This window comes from Delphinus delphis, chromosome 20, assembly GCF_949987515.2.
Source record: "Delphinus delphis chromosome 20, mDelDel1.2, whole genome shotgun sequence".
Classification (NCBI taxonomy): Eukaryota; Metazoa; Chordata; class Mammalia; order Artiodactyla; family Delphinidae; genus Delphinus; species Delphinus delphis.
Genome location: NC_082702.1, coordinates 3,357,121 through 3,380,060, shown reverse-complemented (window position 1 = coordinate 3,380,060; position 22,940 = coordinate 3,357,121). Strand labels below are relative to the sequence as shown.

General features: G+C 55.7%; 3 protein-coding genes across 8 annotated transcripts; all 3 read right to left on the bottom strand.

The window, feature by feature from the left end:
• Window positions 1–2,026: 2,026 nt before the first annotated feature.
• Window positions 2,027–5,642, bottom strand: TNNI3 (troponin I3, cardiac type). Of its 2 annotated transcripts, XM_060001002.1 has the most exons (8): window positions 5,490–5,642; window positions 5,171–5,183; window positions 4,930–5,016; window positions 4,437–4,478; window positions 4,048–4,179; window positions 3,559–3,648; window positions 2,860–3,036; window positions 2,027–2,176 (listed from the first exon to the last, which is right to left on the bottom strand). In XM_060001002.1, the coding sequence occupies exons 1-8, from the start codon at window positions 5,498–5,500 to the stop codon at window positions 2,093–2,095; spliced, it is 636 nt and encodes a 211-aa protein (XP_059856985.1). In that variant the 5' UTR covers window positions 5,501–5,642; the 3' UTR covers window positions 2,027–2,092. The 2 variants fall into 2 exon arrangements, with proteins under 2 accessions (XP_059856985.1, XP_059856984.1); XM_060001001.1 differs by lacking the exons at window positions 4,930–5,016; window positions 5,171–5,183; window positions 5,490–5,642 and having other exon boundaries at window positions 4,437–4,652.
• A 342-nt stretch (window positions 5,643–5,984) lies between these two features.
• On the bottom strand, window positions 5,985–11,907 carry DNAAF3 (dynein axonemal assembly factor 3). 2 transcript variants are annotated; one of them, XM_060000999.1, is made up of 11 exons: window positions 11,823–11,907; window positions 11,165–11,307; window positions 10,716–10,809; window positions 9,473–9,630; window positions 8,994–9,176; window positions 8,657–8,782; window positions 8,430–8,552; window positions 8,076–8,205; window positions 7,330–7,444; window positions 7,086–7,160; window positions 5,985–7,001 (listed from the first exon to the last, which is right to left on the bottom strand). In XM_060000999.1, exons 1-11 carry the CDS (start codon window positions 11,905–11,907, stop codon window positions 6,593–6,595), a joined length of 1,641 nt encoding a protein of 546 aa, XP_059856982.1. In that variant the 3' UTR covers window positions 5,985–6,592. The 2 variants fall into 2 exon arrangements, with proteins under 2 accessions (XP_059856982.1, XP_059856983.1); XM_060001000.1 differs by lacking the exon at window positions 11,823–11,907 and adding an exon at window positions 11,454–11,597.
• A 4,283-nt stretch (window positions 11,908–16,190) lies between these two features.
• Window positions 16,191–22,861, bottom strand: SYT5 (synaptotagmin 5). 4 transcript variants are annotated; one of them, XM_060000687.1, is made up of 9 exons: window positions 22,627–22,861; window positions 21,400–21,502; window positions 20,661–20,833; window positions 18,912–19,031; window positions 18,629–18,796; window positions 18,137–18,304; window positions 17,723–17,840; window positions 17,311–17,444; window positions 16,191–16,771 (listed from the first exon to the last, which is right to left on the bottom strand). In XM_060000687.1, exons 2-9 carry the CDS (start codon window positions 21,476–21,478, stop codon window positions 16,571–16,573), a joined length of 1,161 nt encoding a protein of 386 aa, XP_059856670.1. In that variant the 5' UTR covers window positions 21,479–21,502; window positions 22,627–22,861; the 3' UTR covers window positions 16,191–16,570. The 4 variants fall into 4 exon arrangements, with proteins under 4 accessions (XP_059856670.1, XP_059856672.1, XP_059856671.1 ...); XM_060000689.1 differs by having other exon boundaries at window positions 17,723–17,837; XM_060000688.2 differs by lacking the exon at window positions 22,627–22,861 and adding an exon at window positions 22,253–22,338.
• Window positions 22,862–22,940: the final 79 nt, after the last annotated feature.

The following is a 22,940-nucleotide window of genomic DNA, read 5'->3' as shown; positions in this document are numbered from 1 at the left end:
GGACAGGACACATAAGAGCAGCTTCTGTCCCCAGACCTCATCTTGACCCCTAAATACTAAGACTCCCCAATCTCTGAGATCCCCGAGGCACCCAGGTTGAGAGGCCCCACAAAATCCCCATACCCACAGACCCCAATTTATGAATTCTGAAAAACGGTAACTCCTCATCTCTCCAGATTCTGAGACTCCAACTGTCGAGACTCCCGATTACGCGCGCCCTAAAATCTTGACCCCCTAGGTCTTGACATCCCCTAAATTCTGAAACCTCGGGACTGTGAGACCCCAAAATCTGGATGCATAAACTCAGGGGACTGATTCATGAAACCCCCAAATATGACATTACAAATTCTAATACCTCCCATCATGAGACATGAGATTCCGCGACCTCAATTCCTAAATCGTCAGATTCTGAGACACTGCCCCCCAGTTCTGACACCCAGACTGTCTGTCATCCAAGCCCAGGGACTCCCAGTTTCTGAGATTCCCTCAGACTCAGACCTCCGAGGTCCTTATATTCTGGGACCCCCAAACCCTGCACTCCCAGCTTCTGTAACCCCCAAGTCCTGATACGTTCCCTTCCATCCCCAGTTCCTCTGGGACCCTTACCTGAGGCTGCGTCTGCAGAGGTGTGAGCGGTGGGGTAGTCTTGCTGGGCAGGCTGAAGCACCCCCCGTTTATAGTGGGAGGCTCAGCCCCGCCCCAGGGGGAGAGGGAGGGGTAGAGAATTCCTTTCCTCACACTCAGAGGCTGCCCTGCCCCCACTCTGGCTCCACTTTCGGGATAGAGGCACCCCCTGGCTGTTCCAAGGCCTCTCCTCCATCCCAAAAGCATTGTCCAGGAACCCCGGGCTGGGTCAGGCCACCCTCGGGCTCCACATCTCCCAGATCACACGGCACACTATGCTCCGAAGCCCCTTGGAGGACGCTTATTGATGAAAAGGTTACAAGGGACCCCTTCTCGCTCCATGACGGGGTCCCTTTCTCTGTGTCTCTCTGGGCCTCCACTTCCCATACCCCATTTCCCTGTCTCTATCTCTCCTTGGTCTCTGTGACTCTTCGTCTGTGTTTCTCTGTGTGTGTCTGTCTCAGCTTCTCCGTCTCCCCACCTCTGTCTCTGTCCATCTCTCTGTCCCCCCTCCCCACCCCCATCCCTTTGTCTGCCACCAGGATTCCACCCTGGTGACAACAGGCGCTAAAGCAGGGAAACAGGTGTGTGAGGGGGAGGAGGAGGGGAGGGGGAGGGGGTGTGTCAGGCCCACAGGACCTCACACTCCCCACCTCCGTCGGACACTGATCTTTTTTGGTAGCCCCTCTCCCTTCCCAGCCAATCCACAACCTTGAACTCTAGAGGCTTCCTCACCCCTCCGTGCCAGTGTCTGTCTCTCTCCGCATTTCATTCTATGCATTTCTCAGGGGTTGGCTTTGGGGCTCTCTCTCCATCTCTGTCTCTGAGTTCTTCACTCTGCCCGTCTCTGTGCCGCCAGTTTTTCTCTCTGCATTTCCGCGGGTGTCTCTGCGTATCTGCCTCTCTTGATGTCTGGCTATTGGTCTGTGTCTCCAGGTGTCCCTGTGCTTCTCTGTGACTCGGTTTCTGTGTCTTTAGCTCTGTGTCTGTTTTTATCTTTCTAGTTCTTGTGTGTGTGTGTGTGTGGTGTGGGGGGGTGTCTCTTTGTATCTGCAGTTCTCCCTCTGTGGGTCCTTATTTCTGTCTCTTCCAGGGCGAGGTCATCTCTGTCTCTCTGTGTATATCTGTCTGTTTCCCCTTTCTGTGCACTTCTTCCCATGAATCTCCGCCTGTTTTTCCTCTCCCTTTGGGTCTGGCTCTTTCTCCCGGGGTCACTGACAGTCTGTCCGTGTCTCTGTGTGTCTGCCTTTGGGCCCTGGTCTCGGCACCTCTGTGCAGCTCCACGTGGAGACCCAGCTCTGCTCCTGATGTGCGCTGTGGCTTTGGGGGAGCCTGGCCCTCAGTTCTCCCGCCTCTCTCACACCTAAGCGCCCCTGGTAATAGACACACAGCCACTCCCAGCTCAGAGAGAAGCTTTATTCCTCGGGGCCATCCTCAGGGCCAGGGCCAGGGCTGTGCACAGGCCGGCTCAGCCCTCAAACTTTTTCTTGCGGCCTTCCATTCCACTGAGCGCATCGATGTTCTTGCGCCAGTCTCCTACCTCCCGGTTTTCCTGGAGGAATGGGTCAGAGGTTAGGGTGTCTTCCTGGTCTACAGGCTCTCAGATATCCTCCACTTGCCCTCCCGCCTGCTGGGCCACTCTATTCTGGACGCCCATCACACAGTCTGGTTCTGGAACACTTCTTGTCCCCTCAGAAGATCCCTTCCAATTTGCCCCACTTCCTGTCTCCCTGCTGTACTTCCTGTCTCCCTCTTGGACTTCCTGTGTCCTTCCTGCACTTCCTGTCTCCCCTCTGCATTTCCTGTGTCCCTCCTGCACTTCCTGTCTCCCCTCTGCATTTCCTGTGTCCCTCCTGCACTTCCTGTCTCCCCTCTGCATTTCCTGTGTCCCTCCTGCACTTCCTGTCTTCCTCCTGCGCTTCCCGTTTCCCTCTTGGACTTCCTATCTCCCTCCTGCACTCCTTTTCTCTCACAAACATCCTGCAGACATCATGCACTTCCTGACTCCTTGCCATTTCCATTCTCCCTAATGCACTTCCTGTTTTCCACTTCTACATTCTGTCTTCCTCTTGCATTTCCTGTGCCCCTCCTGTACTTCCTGTGGAAGACCCTTACCAGATACTTCTCCCCACAACTCCAACTGCCACCTGCCCTCAGGCTAGTCCCTAGAATTGCTCACACACACACCCCTTCTCCCCTAAGCACCCCCTTTCCTGGACCTGTAGCCACACTCACCTTCTCCGTGTCCTCCTTCTTCACCTGCTTGAGGTGGGCCCGCAGGTCTAAGGACTCCTTAGCCCTGGTCCCCAGCAGTGCCTGCATCATGGCATCTGCAGAGATCCGCACTCTACGCAGAGTGGGCCGCTTAAACTTGCCCCGAAGGTCAAAGATCTTCTGGGTCAGATCTGCGATCTGGTAGCAGCCATAAAGAGAGGTGGAGACCCCTCCTTCCACTTCCTCCTTGCCTCACTCTTCCACCCTGCACTTCCCTCCTATCCCGATCCAGGTTCTACCTAGCTTAGGCTCCTACCACCTTCGAGACAAAATCCAAGCTCCCCATCCTGAAATTGGAACCTGATCTGCCCCACCCTCATCTCTGAAAACTACTGACACATCCCAGTCCAGCTACATGCATCTCACAGTTCCCTGGCCCACACCTGAACTCACTTACCAACACTTGAGGCTCCAGCCACACATTTTCACAAACATATTTTCCGCTTTCCCACCTCTTGGGTTTTGCATGTGCTGTTCCCTCTGCCTAGAACAGCATTCCCTGACCGTATTGTACTCATCCTTCTGCCCCCTCCCTGCCAGGCTCACAGAGTTGTCCTGGGTCTCCTGGTGTCTAAGCAGCTGCAAGGGTCCAGGCTGAGACCAGAGCCCCAGGCATCACCTCCCATCCTGAAGCGACCCAGACGGCCCAGTGTCTCCCACCTCTGTGATGTTCTTAGTGACTTTCACCTCCACGTCGTATCTCTCCTCATCCACCTTGTCCACGCGGGCGTGGAGCTGTCGGCACAAGTCCTGGTGGAGGAATGTAGTGTGCGTGGTGGGGGGAAGGCTGGGGTTCTGGACTCCTGGGGTCTGAGGGAGGAGGAGCTGGGGACCTGGACATCTGGTCCTGGAGGAGTAGATTGAAGCCAGACCCTGGGGGACTGCGAACAAAGCAGAACTCCAGAGCCAGGTGTTCTGAGAATCTGGACTGGAGTGGGTTGGAGGAACCGACCTCTGGGTTTTGAGATTGTAGGCAGCTGCAGGCCACATTTCTGAACTCCTGAGGGTAAGAATTGGGAAAGTGTACCCGAAGGTCCTGAGCAGAAAGGGGGCATAGTAACTGTACCCCTGAGTCCTAAGGGATGCAAGACCGGACAGTAGGAAACTCAGATGCCGGGCTAGGCAGGAGTCCCTGATTGGAGCCGGTACCTGCAGATCCGCGAAGCCCAGCCCGGCCAGCTCCAGAGGCTGGCACCGCGTGCTCAGAACACGCCCCTTCTCTCCTCGCCGCTCCTCTGCTTCACGCTCCAGCTCCTGTTTCGCAATCTGCAGCATCAGGGTCTGGGGAGGGCACGACGGGTATGGCAGCACAGGTATGGGGATGAGGACAGAGCGGGATAGCCACCCCCGCCGGGCCCCGTCCTCTAATCCCAGGCCTGCTTCCAGAGACCTGAACCCCCCAAGGTTGATGTCCATCATTCCAAGGCCCCGCCCCTCCCTTTCAGGGCCTCCCGCCCACCTGCTCTTCCGAAGCCCCACCCAACTTCCAAGCCCCGCCCCCTGAAGACACCTAGGCGCTCTCCCCAGGCGCATCGCACCTTCAGCTGCAGTTTTCTCGAGGCGGAGATCTTAGACTTTTTCTGCCGGGGTGACACAGGGCAAGGAAGGATGAGCGAGGAGGATCCGAAGGAGGACGCCGGGAGGAGCTTCAGAACCCGCCCCCTCAAGCCGGGTCCAGATTTAGTCCCGCCTCCAACTCCAGCCTTCAGTCTACGGGAAGCCACGCCCCTCATTCCCATCCACCAATGTGCTGTCTCTGGCTACGCACCTCCCCCCACCATCTCTAAGCAATCTCAGTTCCCACGGGCAGCGGGACTCCGCCCATAGGCAAGCTCTCACCAAACAGAGCCCAGCCCTCTGATAAACTCCGCCCCTGAAGCGCCTCATCCGCTTGGGCTCCGCCCTCGACCAAAGTCCGGTAAAGGCCCTGGCTCCGCCTCTCCTCCCCCAGCCGCGGGTAACCTAAGAATCCGAATCCAGATCCCGCGAAGTCCCGCCCGGCTCCGCCCACCGCGCTGGCCCCGCCCTCACCTTGGCGTGCGGCTCCGTGGCGTAGGCGCGGTAGTTGGCTGAGGAGCGGCGTCGTACAGGGGGTGGCGCGGGAGGCGGGTCCTCCGCCTGGGATTTGGGGAACGGAGCTGAGTTATCACAGGGACCCCCCCCCTCCCCAGCCCCTCTCCATGCAGTCTTCCAGGGCTGCAGCCTCTCGCCCCAGAGCCCTCCCGGCAGCGCCCTCCCCGGCCAGGCGGGTCCAGCCCACGCCGACTCTCACCGCATCGCCGCTCCTGGAGGGAGAGAAACCAGGAAAAGGGGATTAATGGTAGGCCTGGGTCCTGTCCACGCCGTGTCCTAAGGGACCCCAGAGGCCCCTCTGACCGACAGGTCCGGCCCGCCAGCTGCCGCTTCTCGGCTCCTCTGGGTCGGATTCCCAGACTCTTACCTCATTCCGATGCCCAGGAGTCCTGTCCCTACCTCCCTTCTCAGGCCTGGAATCCAACCTCGCAGCTCTCGCCCCTCACAGGAACCCAAGGGATCACCCCCCTATCCGCCACTGCCTCGGTTCTCAGGAGTCCCGGTTACCAATTACTCACCGGTCCGCCATGCTGAGTCTCAAGCCAGGGGTTGCGGAAGGCAGAGCAGGGGACAAGGGGCTCTTGGAGGGTCAGTGAGGGGGCGTCCGGAGTGACCTTGAAGGCCCCTGGGGCTTCTGTCTCGTCCGGTCTGCTCAAGCCTCACTGAGGACACTGAGATAAAGGGCGAGGACAGAGACTAAATATATTGCTGCCCCCTCCCCTCCCTGCCCAGGATTCGAGATAACGGGGCGCGTGAGGGCTGGGGCGGGCCATGCTCCAGCTGGATCACCTCTCCACCTTGGCGGCCTGGGAATCCAGCCCCTCCCTCCTCCCACCTAGGAGTCCAGACCCCCAACCTCTCCATCCTCAGACCCCGATGGGTGTCCAGGCCCCCAAAACCCTCCTCCTTCTGACACAGGAGTCCAGGCCCCCAGCCCCTCTTCCCTCTGACACAAGAGTTCGGACCCCCAACGTCCTCCTCCTTCAGACCCAGGAGTCTAGGCCCCGCCCCCTCACTAAATTGTAATTCTCCTTGAGGGCTAGAACTTTTTTTTACCATGTTATGGTCAGTTTCAGTGCCCCAAACCTGTTAGCCAATCCATAAATTTTGCTGATTTATTTGAGAATCCAGGTGTGGGGTGCCCAGGCTCTCAGCAGGCAGCACGGAGAAATTCACCCCTAGCCCTCTTGGGAACCCAGAAATCTGGTCTCGAGTCTCTTCTCTTGAACACTCCTGCCCCTCCCCTCTCCCAGCCCTTGGAGACAGACTGAGGGCAGGAAAGACACACGGACACACGGAGAAGAGGATCTGGCTCTCTTTACTTGGACCACCCTAGTGTTGACCAGCCTGTGAGAGGAGACACCCCAGCCCCTAGTTAGGAATGGGATGCCTGGGGATGAGGGGACCACGCAGAGGGCCTGAGCCCCAGGGCCGGATCTCCAGGCTGGTTTTAGAGTCTTGGGAGTGGAATGTAGAACTCAAGAGAACAATCTAGAATTCTAGGAATAAAATATAGAATCCCAGGAATGGAATCTGAAATTCTAGCGACACCTCTGGCGCTGAGAATGCTGGGAGTGTAATTGAGTATTCTAGAGGCGCGTTCTGATTCTAGGGCCCGACTTTAGAAGTTAGGGATTGGGGAGTTGGTCTCCGGAGGTACAGTCAGACTCTCTGGTTTGGGGGTCTGACTCCCTGTGGGTGGAACCAAAGCCTCCAACAGTGAAGCCTGAGACTCTGAAGGCTGTTTGAGGGGTTCAGAGGGTGGGATCCCGCCTTCAAGGGGCTGGGTCAGGTCCTCGGGGGGAGGGTTGGTTGCCTCAAGGGGCGGGACCAGGACTTCAGGGGGCGGAGTCCCAGATCCCACAGCTGGGTCCTTGTGGCTGGGAGCAGAGTCTCCGGCCTTGTAGAAGCGCGCGAAGGTCTGCGAGCTCCTGGCCCCCGGCTGTGGGGCGAATCCAGCCGCCTGTGCTAGCTCCCCGACCCGGGTGGAGAACCCCTGCAGCTGCTCCTGCCGCAGGTCCACTAGGAACCTGGAACCAGGAAGCAGCGTGTTAGGGGACCTGGCTTTCCACCCCCAGCCTGGAAGTTCCCCGCCCTGCTCTCCGCTGGCTCACTGGGCTAATTCTACAATGAGGCGTCCTCCGGGGGCCACGCAGGCACCGAGCTCAGGGCTGAGAAGATGGACCATCCTGCAGAGAGAAAAAGGGGAGGGCTGAGGCTCAGACTTTTAGGTCCTGAGGGAAGAGGCGGGCTGGGGACCTAGACACTGATTAAGGAGGGTCTGGAGACTTGGATTCCTGGGTCTGAGGGAGGAGGGGTTGGGGGAGGAAAATCTGGGAACCTCCCAGGCACTCTTACCCACAAGCCACGTAGAGAAGCTGGAACCGTCCCTTGTAGCAGCTCTTGTGGTGGAGGGTCTGGGCAGAACCGAGGGACAGGAAGTGGACAGTGAAGGATTCCGGGACAGGGGCTGCTGGGGAAGGGAAGACTGGCAGGGTTAGGCAAACAGACAAAACTTGGAGATGACTCGCCTTGTCCGTCTTCAAGCCCTTTCTCATCCTTCCTCTTAGGCAGATTCCTGGAAAATTCTGGGAGGATTGGCCTGGCACACAGAGACCCATTTTACAGACCAGGCAACTGAGATTCAAGAGAAGAAAAGAGAGTGGTTGGCCCATGGCCACACAAGACATCCATTCACCCGGGAGGGCCAAGTTAGGGGATGGGTGGAAGGAGGCACGACCAGATTTGGGGGGGAGGGCTCTCCAGCGTTAAGCTGGGACCCAGCTTAACCTTGTTAAAATGTTCTCAGCCTCTTGGACTTCTGCAGGTAGGATGAGAATTCTACTACTGGAATTCAGAATGCTAAGGATGGTGTCAGGATTTAGCAAAGGGAGAGAAGCTCAAAGAGAAGAGAGAAAAATAGACCGGATGTCGGGAAGGGGAGGTCACCTGTCCAGGCATTAGATACCATACCAGTTCATGCTTGGACTTGAAACACCAGGAGCCTGAAGCTCGGGACGGGGGTCCGGGTCCCATTCTCTCCCAGACATGATCACCCGAGCCCCAATTCCATCTCAAGGAAGAAGGCTGAGTCCGTCGCTTACCAGGCTCCGGGCTTCCATCCGCGTCGCCTTGCACCTGCGCCGGGTCTCCCTGGGTGGCTCTCGGGCGCCCCCAGGCGGCCATCGCTCGGAACAGCTCCGTCACGTTGTGCTGCGTGATCTCGCCCGCGGTCTTTGGGGGAGAAAGGGCGTGGCGGGATGCGGGGCTAGGACCGCGGGGCCGGAATGGCAGGGGAGAGGCTTAGAGTACGCCATCCCCACACTCCCCCACACCCAGAGCTAGCATCTGATGGGCAAGCTTACACTTCCATACTGGCCCTAGGAAGTAGAGAGGGGGCGCATAGGGGGCGGGGCCTCGCGAACTCGCCTCCAGCCCCAGCACCTCCAGCCTCAAACCTTGATAGGCTGACCGTTGCTGGTCTTCAGGAGGGTCTCGTCGTCCGCTTCGATGCCGAAGGCCACGAAGGGCCCTGTGACGATGTCCCCCCAGTACCCGCGCGCTGCTACACGCTCCCCGCGCTGGGAAATCAGGGAGAGAGGAGACGGGTGAGGTCGATGTTGGGGACTCCGACTCCTGGGCCCCCGAAAACAAGCAGCAGCCAGGGCAGGGAGTGGACTCGCACGTGGCTCAGGAGGCGACCGGACGCCAGGGTCCTGTTGGGCACGTGATAAGCGCTGGAGTCTCTGAGTTCAAAGGCGACTCCTGTGTCCCTCCAGCGCCGGAACTCACTGGTGTGGATGACTCGGGCCTGGAGTGGGGGGATGCAAGAAAAGAGGCCTCAGTGAATCTGGTATATGGATCCCAGGATCTCCTCCCAAAGACCCAGCACTGAGGGCCTCTGGCACCCTTTTCCTTCAGACCCAGGATTCGGGGCCCCCAACCGCTGCTTCCTCAAGCCGCAGCCCCTCCTCCTACACACCCAGGACTGGAGACCCCAGGCCCCTCCTCCCAGCCCTCACCCCGCGATCATGCAGCTTCATGTGCAGGTCCCAGTCGCTGACACCGCGCCGGGCGTCGTACCGGGAGCCCAGGTAGTGGCGCAGCCTCGAGTCCCACAGGCGGCTCATGGGGAAAGCCTCGGGCCCCTTCTCCCCTCCGGCCCAGAAACGAAACACGGCCTCCAGGGCGTCGCGCTCGCGGAACTGCACGACCAGGCCCGCGTGGAGAGAGAACGAGAGAGAGGCGGCTGCAGGGACCGCGGCTTCTCTTACCTGATCCTCCCTTCCCTCCCAGGGCGTGGGAACGATTCTCTTTTTTCTCAGATGAAGAAACTGAGGCTCCAAGAGTAGAAGCCACCCCCAGGGCCATATCCCACTGTGGGAGCCGGGGAGCCCTCAGCTCTATCCATCAACGCAAACCCTTTTGGACTGCTTATCCCCATTCTTCCCACCGCCACCCGGATCCACGCCGGTGACGGTCGCGGGCCGGGCGGCGGCACCTTGAGGGCGCCCAGGCTGAGCCAGGGCAGCTGCTCCGCCAGGCGATCGGGCTCCGGGACGAGGCGAGCCAGGCGGCCGGCCTGGGTGCGCACGAAGGCGGCCACAGAGGGGCGCAGCAGCGCGTTCCCCCACACCTCCAGGAAGGTCTCGCTCCTCTCTGCGGGGAGGGGGGAGAAAATTAGAGGAGGGGGCAGAGGAGTGAGCCCAGAAATGAGACCCGTGCGGATGACGCATACCCACTTTATAGTGATCTTCTTATTCCATAGTCGTGTAATCAGCACAACGGACCCAGGCAAACTCCCTACCCACCCGAATAGCTAGAACACGAAGAATAACTTACACCCCACCTAGGTCTCCTCGCCTATTCCTTCCCACCCCCTGCAGGTAACCCCAATCCTGAATTTCATGTTTGTTTCCCTTGCCTTAAAAATGGAAAAGTTTTATATAGATATAGATGGAGATGAAGATTTATGTGTGTTAAAGTGTTGAATATTTTCATTTTAGTTAAGAATCTTATAAAAGGGACTTCCCTGGTGGCGCAGTGGATAAGACTCCGGAGCTCCCAATGCAGGCGGCCCGGGTTCGATCCCTGGTCAGGGAACTAGATCCTACATGCATGCTGCAACTAAGAGTTCGCCTGCCGCAACTAAGGTCACACAGCAAACAGAGTCAGAATTTGAATACAGCCTGCCTGAGTCTACACTCTGCTCTAGGCACTAAACTGAAGTTTTTGTTACTGGGAAATAATCATTTCCCACCCAAATCCTCCTTCTCCCCCTCCTCCTTATAATCCCACTTCCAAGGCCGCTTCCTCCACGCAGATTCCCTGGGGTGCACACCTCTAACTAAGGGAGACTCAGGACTCAGGCTTTGGGCAGGACTGAGCTCAGCTCAGCCAAACCCTCCCCACATCTGGGGGACTCACTACCTCTCAGGAAGCCCTTTGATCTCTTTTGGGCTTCTCCCTCGCTAAGAGGTTTTGAATGCTTACACTGTGTCATGCACAGTTCTGAGAGTTTTATGTGGCTTTTCTCCTGGAATTCCCTAAATGATTCTAGGAAGTATTATCTTTTATCCCCATTTCAAAGGTGGGAAAAGCTGAGGCTCTAAGGCTACCAAACAAGTGAGCAAGTGATGAAATACGGAACAATGTCCAAAATGTTTAACCGCACCCTTGAAATGCCAGAATTCCTGCAGGGAGGGGGAAGGAGCTGGGGGCCAGATTGCCGGGTATTTGCTGACCTTGCAACCCCATCTTCTCAGGATCCTCCAGGGCTAGGCTGAAAATCAGCATGTGTCGGGCTACAGCTTCCATATTATTCTCCAGCACATAAAACTGGAAGGATGGACAGGGAAAAATGATTGTGAGACCTGTGTTCCTGGCCCCTAGGAGACCCTGGAGCGAGAAACCTCAGCCCCCTCCTTCCACAGGACCCAGGAGACCTGTACACCAGCCCCACTCCTTTAAACACAGGAGTGTGGGCACTCAGAACCCTCCTCCCCATCACTACTCAGGAGACTTGATCCTTAGGCTCTTCCTCTCGCTTCAACCCAGGAGTCCCGAACACCAGCCCCTTCCCTCCTCAGGACCTAGGAGTCTGGGTCCCCAGCTCCCTCCTCCCTCAAGGACTCAGGAATCTGTGCTCTTATCTTCATCCTCCTCCTTCCAGGACCCCATAATCCCAGCTTACACGGAACCTCCTTCGAGGCCAGAGAGCCGCCCGGGTCAGGGTCCGTAGCAGGTGTCGCCCATCCACGGAGCCCAACAGCAGCACATTTAGCTCGGGGGTCCCGTGCTCTGTATCGGCCTGTGAGTCTGGGTCCACAGGAGGACCTGACAAGACGACAGCGGGCTGGGGTTGGTGGCCTGGAGAACGCCCCCTGCAGCCACCCCCCAGCACGATGAACTACAACTCCCAGCAGGACTTGCACCCCTGGCCTTGTTTTTTTGGTTTTTTTTGCGGTACGCGGGCTTCTCACTGTTGTGGCCTCTCCCGTTGCGGAGCACAGGCTCCGGACGCGCAGGCTCAGCGGCCATGGCTCACGGGACCAGCCGCTCCGCGGCATGTGGGATCCTCCCGGACCGGGGCACGAAGCCGTGTGCCCTGCATCGGCAGGCGGACTCTCAACCACTGCGCCACGAGGAAAGCCCTGGCCTTGGTTTTAAAAGGAGCTGTGCCTCTAAGCATTCTGGGACTCGTAGTTCGCAGAGGTATCTAGGCTGTCCACTGGAGGGCGCCCCCCGCCCTTGGACCCTCAGAGAACGTTAGCGCCAGAACGTTAGTGTCTGCCAGGCTGTGAAAGTAGCCGCTGTGTCGGATGATTTGTAGTCCTGTGTGGGCGACTCACTCTCAGCCTGCAGGTCAACCGCCGGGGACAGGCCCCACCAGGACACAGAGCCGAAGCCAGTGCCCGAGCCCGCTGGTGTGGTCATCTCCCTGCGGGACAAACAACCCGGGAATCCCCAAATATCGTGTCTGCATTGCACACCCATTCCCCTCTCACCTCCGCTGACTTCTCGCCCCTTTCACAGCCCCCTCACCTTTATCCTTCTAAATAACCCGAGACGTCCCCTCCCTCCCCTCTCGGTGCGGCGCTGGGATCCGAAGGCCCCTACACAACTGCTGCCCATAGTCCCCGCCCTTTTCAATCAGTCGGCCAATAGGAGTGTGCGGGCTGGCACCACCGCCATAAACTGACCAATGAGAGCGAGGGAGACCTGCCCGTTGCAAACTTTTAGCCAATGGGAGCGCTAAGGGTTTGTGGGAGCGGTGGGCGAGAGGACGCGGTTGTCATGACGACGGCGCTGAAGGGGAAGGGGCGGGGCCGGAAGAGGCTGGGGCGGAGCTGGGGGCGATCCAAATTTCTGGAAGCTGGAGGCCTGGGCCGATTCAAATTTAGAACGGAACAGAATCTTGATCAACCCAAATTAAACTGAGGTGGCTTAGACCATAAACTATAGACCTCTGTGGCCCCATTTCCCCTCACACCCTGGCTCTATCACACAGGGCTTCTCTCCAGGTGAGAAAAACACAGCGAAGTACTGAGGCCAGCTAGCACTGGCTCCGGTTGCTACATTTTCAGGAATTTTATGACCTGGTTTTACACACAATCATTACTAAAAATTAAACTTTTTACTAAAAATTAAATTCCAATAAAATACATTAAAATAAAAGTAATCATACTCAAAACTCATCACTTCCTACTTTATTATATTTTACAATTATTGATGGTCTTAAGGTTATTTACAGCTATTGTACCTGTAAGAAGGAAATGCTATTTTCATGCGATAGTTTAAAAAATGAAGTTGGCAAACTAGGACCATGGGCTGTCTATTTTTGTAAATAAAGTTTTATTAGAACAAGGGCCAGGATTAGGATAAGGCAGAGAGGTCCAAGTGAAGGGTCAGATCCTGTCTTTAAATTTTTAAAAAAAATTGCATTAAAATACTTTCTATCTTGATTACCGGGTGTGTTGGTTTTGGTGAGTTTGTTTTTGTTTTGGCTTTGCCTTAAATTTTGGGACCCTTGTTCTACTCTGGGAAATACTATAGGATGGTGTGGTAGTAGGCATCTCTTCTCAACTCTATATTCAGACTTCACATCGGTGGCTTGAAATCAGCCACAGTGACAGTATTTACACCATGGAAGGGGGCAAGCTACACAACAGGGCTTCAGAGAGATGGTAACAGCACACCTCAGGAACCACACCAAGTTCTCTGTTGTCTCCAGGTCTATATGGCTTGTGTTGTTGTTTATTTATTATTTATTTATTTATTTACTTGGCTGAGCCAGGTCTTAGTTGTGGCACGCAGGATCGTTTTTTTTTTTTTTTTTAGTTGCAGCACATGGCATCTTTTAGTTGCGGCATGTGAGATCTAGTTCCCTGACCAGGGATCGAACCTGGGCACCCTGCCTTGGGAGCATTGGGAGTGTGGAGTCTTAGCTACTGAACCACCAGGGAAGTCCCTTTATGGCTTGTGTTGCTCCTTCTAACATCCTCCCCTTCTCCCCCTGGAAAACTCCAAATCCTTCTAACCTTAGCCAGGGATCTTCCTGATTTCTGCTCCTGCTTTTTCAGCAGATGGCCACTGTAGTCTACCCTGTGACTCCCAGTACTTTATATCTGGGGTTGAGGACGCTTGAGAATGTGGCTTTTGGTGCCAGCCATGGCTGGGTTTACACCTTGTCCTGTCACTTGCTGGCTGAGAGAACTCGGCCAGGTGACTTAACCTGTCTGTGAGTTCCACAAGGGCAGGGACTCCAGCGAGACACATCTCCAGATCATCCCCAGCACCCAGCCCAGGGCACAGCACCCAAGGAGCCTCGGTTCTCTGTCCCCTCTCCTCACCCTGCTACATGAACTTAGCCAAGTCAGTCACCCTCTCTGCCTCAGTGTCATGTTCTGTAAAATGGGAAAGGTAACATGCAACTAGCAGGAGTGTGGTGGGTTGAAAGAAGGTCCACCTGCCTGCTGAGGACAGTTCTGGTTAGTGGGAAGGAAATGAAGGCTGAGTTTTCAGCAACCCTCCAGGAGTGGGCCAGCCAACCTGGGCCCCTCCTGAGTCAGCCTTCAGCCCACTAGAGCCCCAGATCCTGACTTTCTCCAGTGAGGCTTAATGTCTTTTATCTTCATCACCGCCACTCTCCACAACGTTTCCTCCACGGAGGAGCCAGAGTAATCTGAAATGTGAACCAAGCCATGCCACTTCCCTCTAAAACCCTACTGAGGTTTCTCACTGCAGGTAGATACAATCCCAGTTCCTTAGCTTCACCTCCTAGTTCCTGTGTGATCTGGCTCTTGGCTGTGTCTCTTACGTCATGTCCCCACCTCCACCCCCATACATCCACCCTGATGCTCCTCTCCAGCCACACTGGCCTCCTGGCTCTTTTGAGAATACATCAAGCCTGTTCTTGCCCCCAGGGCCTTTGCAAGGAACTTGGGGTTCCTTCTGTATGGAATTCTCTTCCCCCTCATCTTTGTGTGTGTGTGTTAAAATACACACAATACGAAGCTTACAATTAATGATGTTTAGTACATTCACAGTATTGTGCAACCATCACCACTATCTAGTTCCAGAAATTGCTCATCATGCCATAAGGAGACCCCATACTCATTAATCAGTCCCTCCTCATTTATCCCTCTCCCTAGTCCCTGAAAACCACTAGTCTACTTTTTTCTTCTCTGTGGATTTGCCTATTCTAGATACTTCATATAGTTGGAATCATACAATATGTGGCCTTTTATGTCTGGTTAAAATCGTGTTTTCAAGGTTCATCTATGCTATAGCATGAATCAGTTACTTCATTCCTTTTTGTGACTGGATCATATTCCATCGTATTTCCCCTTCATCTTTGGAAGCCTCATGCCTTCTGGTCATTCATATCACAGCCTAAACACTACTTCTTCAGAGAAGCTGTCCCTGACAACCCTTTTTAAATGATCTGAGCCCTTACTGGTTTCCTTCCCAGTTTGGTCGCCACTTGTAATGGTTTTATACTTCTCATTTGTCTGCTTACTTGTGGAGACATAGACCCAGGGATCCTAGTGTCATCATCTAACTCAGAACAGATTCAACCCCAGGATTTAGAGAAGGACTTCCTGGATGTATGATCCCGAGCAGGTCATGTTAATTCCCTGAAGCACAGTTTCCTCATTTGTCAACTGGGAATAATAATCGTGTCTATTTAATGAGGTTGCTGTGAGGATTATTATCAAAAGTAGTAGCAGTAATAGTAATAACATATACATAGTACTGTCGTTATAAAGATGCCCCCCACTCACTCACACATGAGAAATTATTGCATTCCTTTGGAGGAACTTTTTAAATTTCATGGACCTCACAACCTAGGTAACTGATCAGATTTCCCTTTTCCCATTGGCTACCAGGAAGCTCAGGGGTAAGTTCTGCCCCTTTCCTTAGCACATGGCAGTACTTGTTGGCTCATTTTCCACTTTACCTGATGCTCAGAGAGCTCTCTTGCCAAATGTCATGGACCTTTGTCCGTCACATGAAATCCTGTCTGGGATGAGACGGGGGAGAAGCCAATAACATGATCAACTTTCCTAGACACAGACTGAGAGAAAGAATTTGTTGCAAAAAGAATGAGGTGTAGCTGGAACTACTGTGTCTCCCTGAGGAAATCTTGCCCTTTCTCTCATTCTCTGGGGATTTTATTCCTAGACGCTGCATATCTACTTTGTTTCCTTGATGACAATAAGTTGCTTGGAAGTAAAGTCTGGATTTGCATCTATTTGGGGGTCCCGAGCTCCCAACAGAAGCTGGCATACAGAGGGCCTCAGGGAATATAGAAAGGATGGATGATGCAAGGAAGAAAGAAAGGGAGGGAGGGAAATATGGGTACGAAAATCTATGTAAATCATGGGTGAGGGAGCAGATAAATTCATGAATAACTAAGTGAATTCTCATTGACTCCTCACAGCAAATGTACAGTAGGTGTTAGTATTATCATGATTTTTTTCAGGTGAGGAAGCTGAAGCTTGGAGGGGTGAGTGAATGAATAAGTGATGGAGTGAATGGGAGAGTGAGTGGGTGAAAGGATGGATGGATGAGTGGGTGGGTGAGTTTCCATGTGTGTTTCCAGGATAGGCAGCCCTATCCCTGCCCTTGTGTGGTCCCACCCCTGGAGGGTCCCTCCTGGGTTCCCAGTCTTCACCCCTACCCACCTCCATCAAGGAGCACCGGTCCAGGCCAGCAAAGTTGCTGAGTATTTATTTGGTCCCAGGAGAGGTGCAGGAATCAGACCGGGGACAGGAGTGGGTGATACTGTGCAGGAAAAGGGATACTGGGAGCCAAGGGGATAGTAGGCTGGGATCACTGATTGTCAAAGCAGAGGGCGAGACCCTGGGATGGCGGGAGACCAGACTGCTCCCCTCCTCCCCCAGGGGTCCCTGGGGCTTTGGGGCATGTACCATATTGGGGGAGTTGGCAGGTCATCATGATTGGCATAATGGGGATGGGGAGAAGGCAGGAATGGGTAGAGTGGGGGGGGGTGTTAGCGTTCAGAGAAGGCTTAAAGGTGGGCATGGACGTGGCTTTGGACAGGAGTCTGGGGTCAGGGGCTTGAGGGTGGGGATCAGGGTGCTGGCGGTGGCCTCACTCGGTCAGGGGGCCGCAGCGAGTGCCACTGGGCGATGGGCCGCCGGGGGTTGGCCAGCATGTCTGCCCAGTGCCGCAGCCCAGCGCCCCCGGCCGCTGCCCCTACGGCCACCCTCCCGATGGCCTCGTTCTTGCCCAGCTTGTCATAGTCCAGCACAGTCAGCTCCACCTGAACCTTCTGAGGTGGGCAGGGGAGGAAGAAGAGACAGAGAGTGGGGTAAGGAGGTAATGTGAGGGACTCAGATTTCATTGCTAAGGAGACCCTCTCCCTCACAACCCTCATTCTGAGGGGTCTTCCTAGGCCCCTGGGCTAAGGCTTCATCTGGAGCTTGGACCAGGAGAGGGGGCGGAGATAAACTCTCAGGACCCCGTTGCTCAGGGGTTGTTAGGAGGCCCCTTAGGGTCAGCCTCCTAAGGGGGGCAAATCTTCAAGACTTTGAAATGGGTGGAGGGGCCGGGCCTTAGGGTTGTGGGGAAGTCTCTTTTTCTCAGTAACCAGAGCTCCTGAGGGCAAGGGGCACCCTGGTCTTGCTTGGGGGTGGGGCTTCCTGGTCCTCATGGGAGAAACTGAGATTGAGAACACAATCAGACCTCCAAGACCTGGCTTCTCAGGGTTGCTAAGGAGTCTCCCTTCCCTTAGCAACGGGGGTTTCTAAGGGCCTGGGACTCCGGGGTAAGGGCTGCTCTGGCAGGGGCTATGGGCAGGTCTGAGCTCACCTGGACCTGGTCACAGGGCACCTCGAAGCTGAAGGCCTCGTTGTAATAGGGGTTCAGAGTATTCTTCTTGATGGTCGTTTTCTTCTTCCGCACCTTTTTGCCACCCTGCAGCAGGTGGACCTTGACATACGGATCTGGGGAGAGGGAGGAGGGATCTTATAACCCCACCACTCTGGTGAGTCCAAAGGGATCAGATTGAGGGGAATGCATGAGACTCTTCTTTGGAACAACACAGAGACAGCCCATGGACCCCTCAGGTCTCCCTTTCTCTGTGCCCAAATAGAATCTAAATCCTCCATGACAGCCGGGATCCCCCTCTCCCCTATGAGACCCTCGGGGCCCAGACACTGCCAGAACCTTAGCCAGAGAACCTCCCCCGACCATCATCACCATTTGCTTGCTTCCCACACACCTGACAGCCCTGCTACATCCATCTTCTTCAGGTTTTTAGCCTCCAGGACGATGACGGTGAGCTTCCCGGCCGTGGGGACATAGCGGAGGGAGAAGCAAATGTCACCTAGTTTCTCCTGCTAAAAGATGGAGAGGAACTCATCACCGGAACAGGGGCTCCGCATCCAACCCCTCTGCAATTTTTCTTCCCTCCCCCTCGTGTTGAAATGGTATGGTCCAGAGTTAAGACCCGGGTGGTACAATCCGAGGGGGACTGCCGAGGGGAGGCGTTGATCCACCAGGATAGACCTGGGAGCTACTCTTCTGCAGCAGGTGGAAGTGCTGGAGCCCAGAGGATCGCGGAGGCCTGTGATCTGATTGGCCCGGGGTTGAGGTGGGCGTGGCCAGATGTGGGGGCGTGGCCACGCGTGCTCACCTCCTCCCGAGGAGCCGCCTGCAGCTCCCGCCAGGTCAGCACTGGCCGCCCCAAGTCCACGGAGCTCATGGGGACCCGCACCTCCCCAATGGAGTCGTTGCGGGAGAAGCGGTCGAAGTCGTATACTGCCATGACCAGTACCCTGCCCCCCAGCTCCACGTAGGGGACCTGGGGGAAGGGGGACGCAAAGAAAGCACACGGTGAGAGTAGGAAGTGGGACACAGCACATCCAGGTGGAAGGCGATGAGTGGGGGCAGCGAGGGTCCCAAGGAACAGTTAGGGGGGTGCCTATGGACCCCAAATGGGACAGCCCAAGGACCAACGAAGCAGTCCAGGGGCCAGTAGTGCCCCCCAAAGGGACAACGCAGGGTCCAGTGGAATAGTCCCCAGAGCGGGTAGCTGCCACCAGTAAAAGCCGAAGATATCGGTCCCAAGTGTTTCAGAGACTGGGGACAGGCTGCCGGGCATAAAGCACTGAGGCCACGAGCTCACCTTGAAGGCAAAGTTCTCCCCAAAGTGTGGGTTCAGCGTCTGCCGATGCACCCTGGTCTCGTGCCGCCTCCGTTTGTCTGGCAGCAGGTAAACCCGCACGTAGGGGTCAGAGGAGCCACCTAGGTCCAAGGCTGCCAATCCCTCAGCTTGCACGATGCCCACCAGCAGCTGTACAGTGATAAGGGGACCCTAGTCTTAGCTTCCCTTCCAGAGCTTCCTCCAAGAAGGGGCTAGAACCCCTGGGACCCTCCCCTCCAAAGCATCTCCCCTCCTCCACACTCACCTGGCCACTCTGGAAATCATAATCCAGTGAGTACTGTAGTCGTCCTAGTTCATGCTTCTCTGCCACCTGCTGCCCTGGCCCAGATGGTGTCGGCTCCAGCTCCTCCACTTCTGGCTGCACCTTAGAGAGCCAGGGGCAAGGGCAGGTGAACTCTTCCCCTGATAGTGATATCCACCCAGGCGCAGAAGCCAAAGGAGACTCACAGATCCCCTCCAGCTATACCTGAACACTTGCAAGCTAAGCAGAGTCGGTGTTTGATTAGTGATGTCTGCCACAGGTGGGACTAGCCATGGCAAAACAGTATGGTACGTTTGTCAGTGTTTTATTAGTGATGCCTGCTACCGGTGGGGCATAGACGTGATGACACACATGCAGTGTGCTTGTCACGACTAGACTAGAAAAACAAGCACTGACAGTGTCTCATTGCCTGCAGGATGGATGCAGATTTTAGTTCACACATTAATGGATGTATTGGGATGATTGTCCAAATTGCCACATTGATCAGTGATCTTGGACAGAAAATATGGAGGAAAAACGGCATATTTAGTGTGTATTTGCCATTCTAAACTAGAACAACAAAGTCAGAAAACTTCTTAACCTAAGCCACCGATTTTCAAAATGCAATGTGAATCAGAATTCCCCTGAGTAGTGTGGCAAAATGCCTTCGCTTCAGAGATTCTGATTCAGTAGGTCTGGCACAAGATCCAGAATTTGCATTTCAACAAGTACCTGAACTGATTTTGATGCTGATGGTCTTTGGAGTCACTGGCTTAGGGGAGAGGGATGAAGGGCCCTAAAGGACACCCCTTAAGGGTAATAATTTTAACAGCTATTTGTTGAAAAGGGAGGTAAGGAAATACTAGTTATGGTCCACAAACTTGAGGCTCAGAGACAAACAGTGAATTTCCCAAGGTCACAGAGCCGGTTGCTCTGGGTTGGAAACCTAGGACTCTGGCTCCCAGGAGAGCCTCATTCCACTCTGCATTCAGAGGCCCAGTGCTCAGATACTTGCACCTGTAGCTTTCCACGCCAACGACGTCTTCCAACTCGCGTTTGCTTCAACCTCTCAAGGCTGCCATACAGCCTCCTCCCTTGTCTCCTTGCCCCAGACCTGTCCTCCACAAGGGTTCCAAGGGATTCATCCTAAAGCCCATGTGACCTTGTGCCTCTCCCACTCAAAACTTCTGTGGCTCCCAATCACCTTCATTACATGGGTACTGCTGAGCTCTCCAGAAACCTCACCCTAGAGCACAGGATATCTGTATGCTATACCCCAGCTATTGTGAAGAATGACTCTTTGTTCTCCAAATATCCCTCAGAATCAGGATTCCAGGCCTCAACACATGCTCCTCCTTTGAGGTAGAATGTCCTCTCTGCTCTCAGTTAATTCTGAGTTCCTCTGGGTCTCAACACAGAAGTCACCTCCTCCAGGAAGCCTTCTCAGACCGCCTAGGCTGTCAGGTGGTTTCTCTGTGCTCCCATATGCCCTGTACTGCCTCTAATGTGGCACATACCACCCTGTATTTTGAATGTCTATATGAGCATCTGACTTCCCCACCAGGCTGGAGGTTCTTGTGAATGTCTGGTCTATCTCCAGGTCCCCAGGTCCAGGTTAGGGCTAGACACACAAGGGAGATGAGCAAACACAGTGGGTGTAAGAGGGAAGGAGCAGGGACTGAGGCTGCTGGGCCATTGAGAGGAGTAAGGGTGAAGGAAGGAGCAGGGCTGAGGGGCTGGGCCAGGCCACACCTTGTCTATGTAACTCCGGCCCAGCTCCTTCACTTCCTGAAGGTGGACCTGGGCTTGAGCCTGGCTCTTCTTGCCCATCCGCCTCCGACAACGCTTCCGGTAGAGACAGAAACAGCAGCTGAAGACGAGGAGGCCTGAGACCAGCACGATGGTGGCCAGAGCCCAGGGGGGCACTGCAGAGGACATGGAAACAGCAAACATTGAGGCCCTGAGAGACAAGCAGGCTGATTCATTCTGTATGACACGTGTCAGCTGAAATCCTGGCCTTGTTTTCCCTCCAGCCATTTCCATTCCATTTTATTCCCATGTTTTCCTTCCAACTGGTCTCACATATAAAACTATTTGAAGACCTAAGGCAGGCTGACACCATGTAGATTTTCTTGCCTATTAGGATTAGTTCCACCTCCTCTTCTACTCCCATTCTAATCTTTTTGCTCAACCGCTGTGTTTTAGAAGGCTTAACCCTTCTCTGGGCCTCAGTCTCCCTCTTTAAAAGAAGGGAGAGGTGGACCTTCCAATTCACCAATCCACAGTTCCATTCCATTCCACACCCCTTGATTTGGTTCCTGATTTTCTCACAAACCTGTTCCTTTTTCATTTCATTTAGATTCCAATCCAGGATGCCGACTATAATCTCACCCGTATTTTCCAGCCCGCCAGCCTGAATTCACCCGTTCGAACCCCGCCCCTGGGAATCCTAGCCTGGCTTTCCCTCCGCTCCACCCCGGGTTTCGCTCACCAGGGCCGTGGCTGATGCGACTCGAGTCAGGAGGCGTGTCGGTCGCTGGAGGCCCCGGTGTTGGGGGCTCCGGGAACATGGCGGCGGGGTCTTACTGTTCTTTCTGCGGAGGCACCCAAATGCTCTAGTCCCCCCACACCCACCCCGTGCATCCGTCGAGCCATCCGAACAACAAAGAACTCCAACTCCCATCGGCACCCTGGGCCGTATGGTCCCGTATGGGAACCTGCCAACCGCCGCGAGGCATGCTGGGGGTTGTTGTTTCAGCCTTCCTGCGACGGAGGGCGAGGGCTGGGGGTGGATTCCAGGACCAAGTCTCATCCCAAGGGACGCCCCCTCCCTCCAAGGCCTCCAGGAATCCAATCCCGCTGACTTCTGTCCCTTCCTTGCCCTTCCCCGGGGCCTGAACCGGAAGTGGGCGAGGGCGGGCGTGGGAACCAGCGCACCGGGTTGCCCAGAGCAACGGCTGGCTCCACGAGGGCGGGGTGAAGGTAGCGCTGGTTGCCCCGGCAACGGCCTGTTGCCAGGACAACGGGCGGGGCTGACGCACAGAAGCCGAGTCCCAGAGGCGCAAGCCGGTTCGGTTCCCCGTCCCACCTGGGACCTCAGACCCGGATACCCCTGACAAGCGAAGATGGGGAGGACGCGGCCTTGCCCGTGCGTCTGTCCACGCGCCCAAGGCTGGCTCCTCCCTCCACATCTGGCCCTGGGAGTGAAGACTCAGGCTGCCCTCCCTCTCCCACTCTTGCGGGGAATGTGAGGGGCGGGCGGCTGCCCTGCTGCCTTGGCTGGGCCACCACATCCTTTTCAGCCTGTTTGTCTCTTCCGCGCACCCTGAGCTCTGTCTTCACACCTGTCCTCGTGACCGCCTCGGCCTCCATTCCTCTCTCGACCCCACATCGAGGTCCGTCTCCCCGTCGGCTTCTCGCCGCTCCTCCGTCTGGGTTGTCTGGCCTCTGCCTGTTGTCTGATCTCAGTCTACCGGGGTCTCGCACCCTCTTCCACTGCCTGCTCCTCCCTTCCCTCTGGCTCTTTGTCTCCACACCTGTCTCTAAATCCCATTCTCCCTATTTCAGGCTCCAGCCCTCCCACTCCATCTGCTGGTCTCTCCCAGTGTCCCCGCCACCACACACACACACACACACACACGCGCGCACATACACACACCATCTCTCTAGGGATGGAAATGAGGATGGGGCTTAGGGAGGGGGTTCCAGTGGCTCCTACCTGCTCGGTGGCTAGACAGGACCCTCCCGAGAGATACCGAGGCGCCGGCCCCGCCCGGACCCCGCCCCGGCACGCGTGTGGCTGGCGCTGTCCTGGGTGCTGATCGCGGAGCGCTGTGGGGCGGGGGCTCAGCCGAACGGAGCCGGCCCGGGGTGTGTATGTGCCCGTGTGCGTGTGTGTAAGCGTGTATATGTGTGTGAGAGAAAGCCTGAGAGTGTGTATGTGTGTGTGCGCGTGCGTGTTCGGAAGGTGGAGAACCCCGCCCCGGCCCTCGTCCCGCCCCAGCCTGGAACCACCAGGGCGCCCACGGATAT

Excerpts from the sequence above, each read along its gene's own strand:
- TNNI3 (XM_060001001.1), bottom strand. The coding sequence starts at position 4,637 with ATGGGAATGAGGGGCGTGGCTTCCCGTAGACTGAAGGCTGGAGTTGGA. Across the intron at positions 4,180-4,436 it reads CGAGAAAACTGCAGCTGAAG|ACCCTGATGCTGCAGATTGC; the intron begins GTGCGATGCGCC and ends TGCCCTCCCCAG. Across the intron at positions 2,177-2,859 it reads AGAAGGAGGACACGGAGAAG|GAAAACCGGGAGGTAGGAGA; the intron begins GTGAGTGTGGCT and ends CCATTCCTCCAG.
- DNAAF3 (XM_060000999.1), bottom strand. The coding sequence starts at position 11,907 with ATGACCACACCAGCGGGCTCGGGCACTGGCTTCGGCTCTGTGTCCTGG. Across the intron at positions 9,177-9,472 it reads TCAGCCTGGGCGCCCTCAAG|TTCCGCGAGCGCGACGCCCT; the intron begins GTGCCGCCGCCC and ends CTGGTCGTGCAG. Across the intron at positions 7,161-7,329 it reads CTTCTCTACGTGGCTTGTGG|GATGGTCCATCTTCTCAGCC; the intron begins GTAAGAGTGCCT and ends TTCTCTCTGCAG.
- SYT5 (XM_060000687.1), bottom strand. The coding sequence starts at position 21,478 with ATGTTCCCGGAGCCCCCAACACCGGGGCCTCCAGCGACCGACACGCCT. Across the intron at positions 20,834-21,399 it reads TCGCATCAGCCACGGCCCTG|TGCCCCCCTGGGCTCTGGCC; the intron begins GTGAGCGAAACC and ends TGTCCTCTGCAG. Across the intron at positions 19,032-20,660 it reads GCCGGAGTTACATAGACAAG|GTGCAGCCAGAAGTGGAGGA; the intron begins GTGTGGCCTGGC and ends TGGCTCTCTAAG.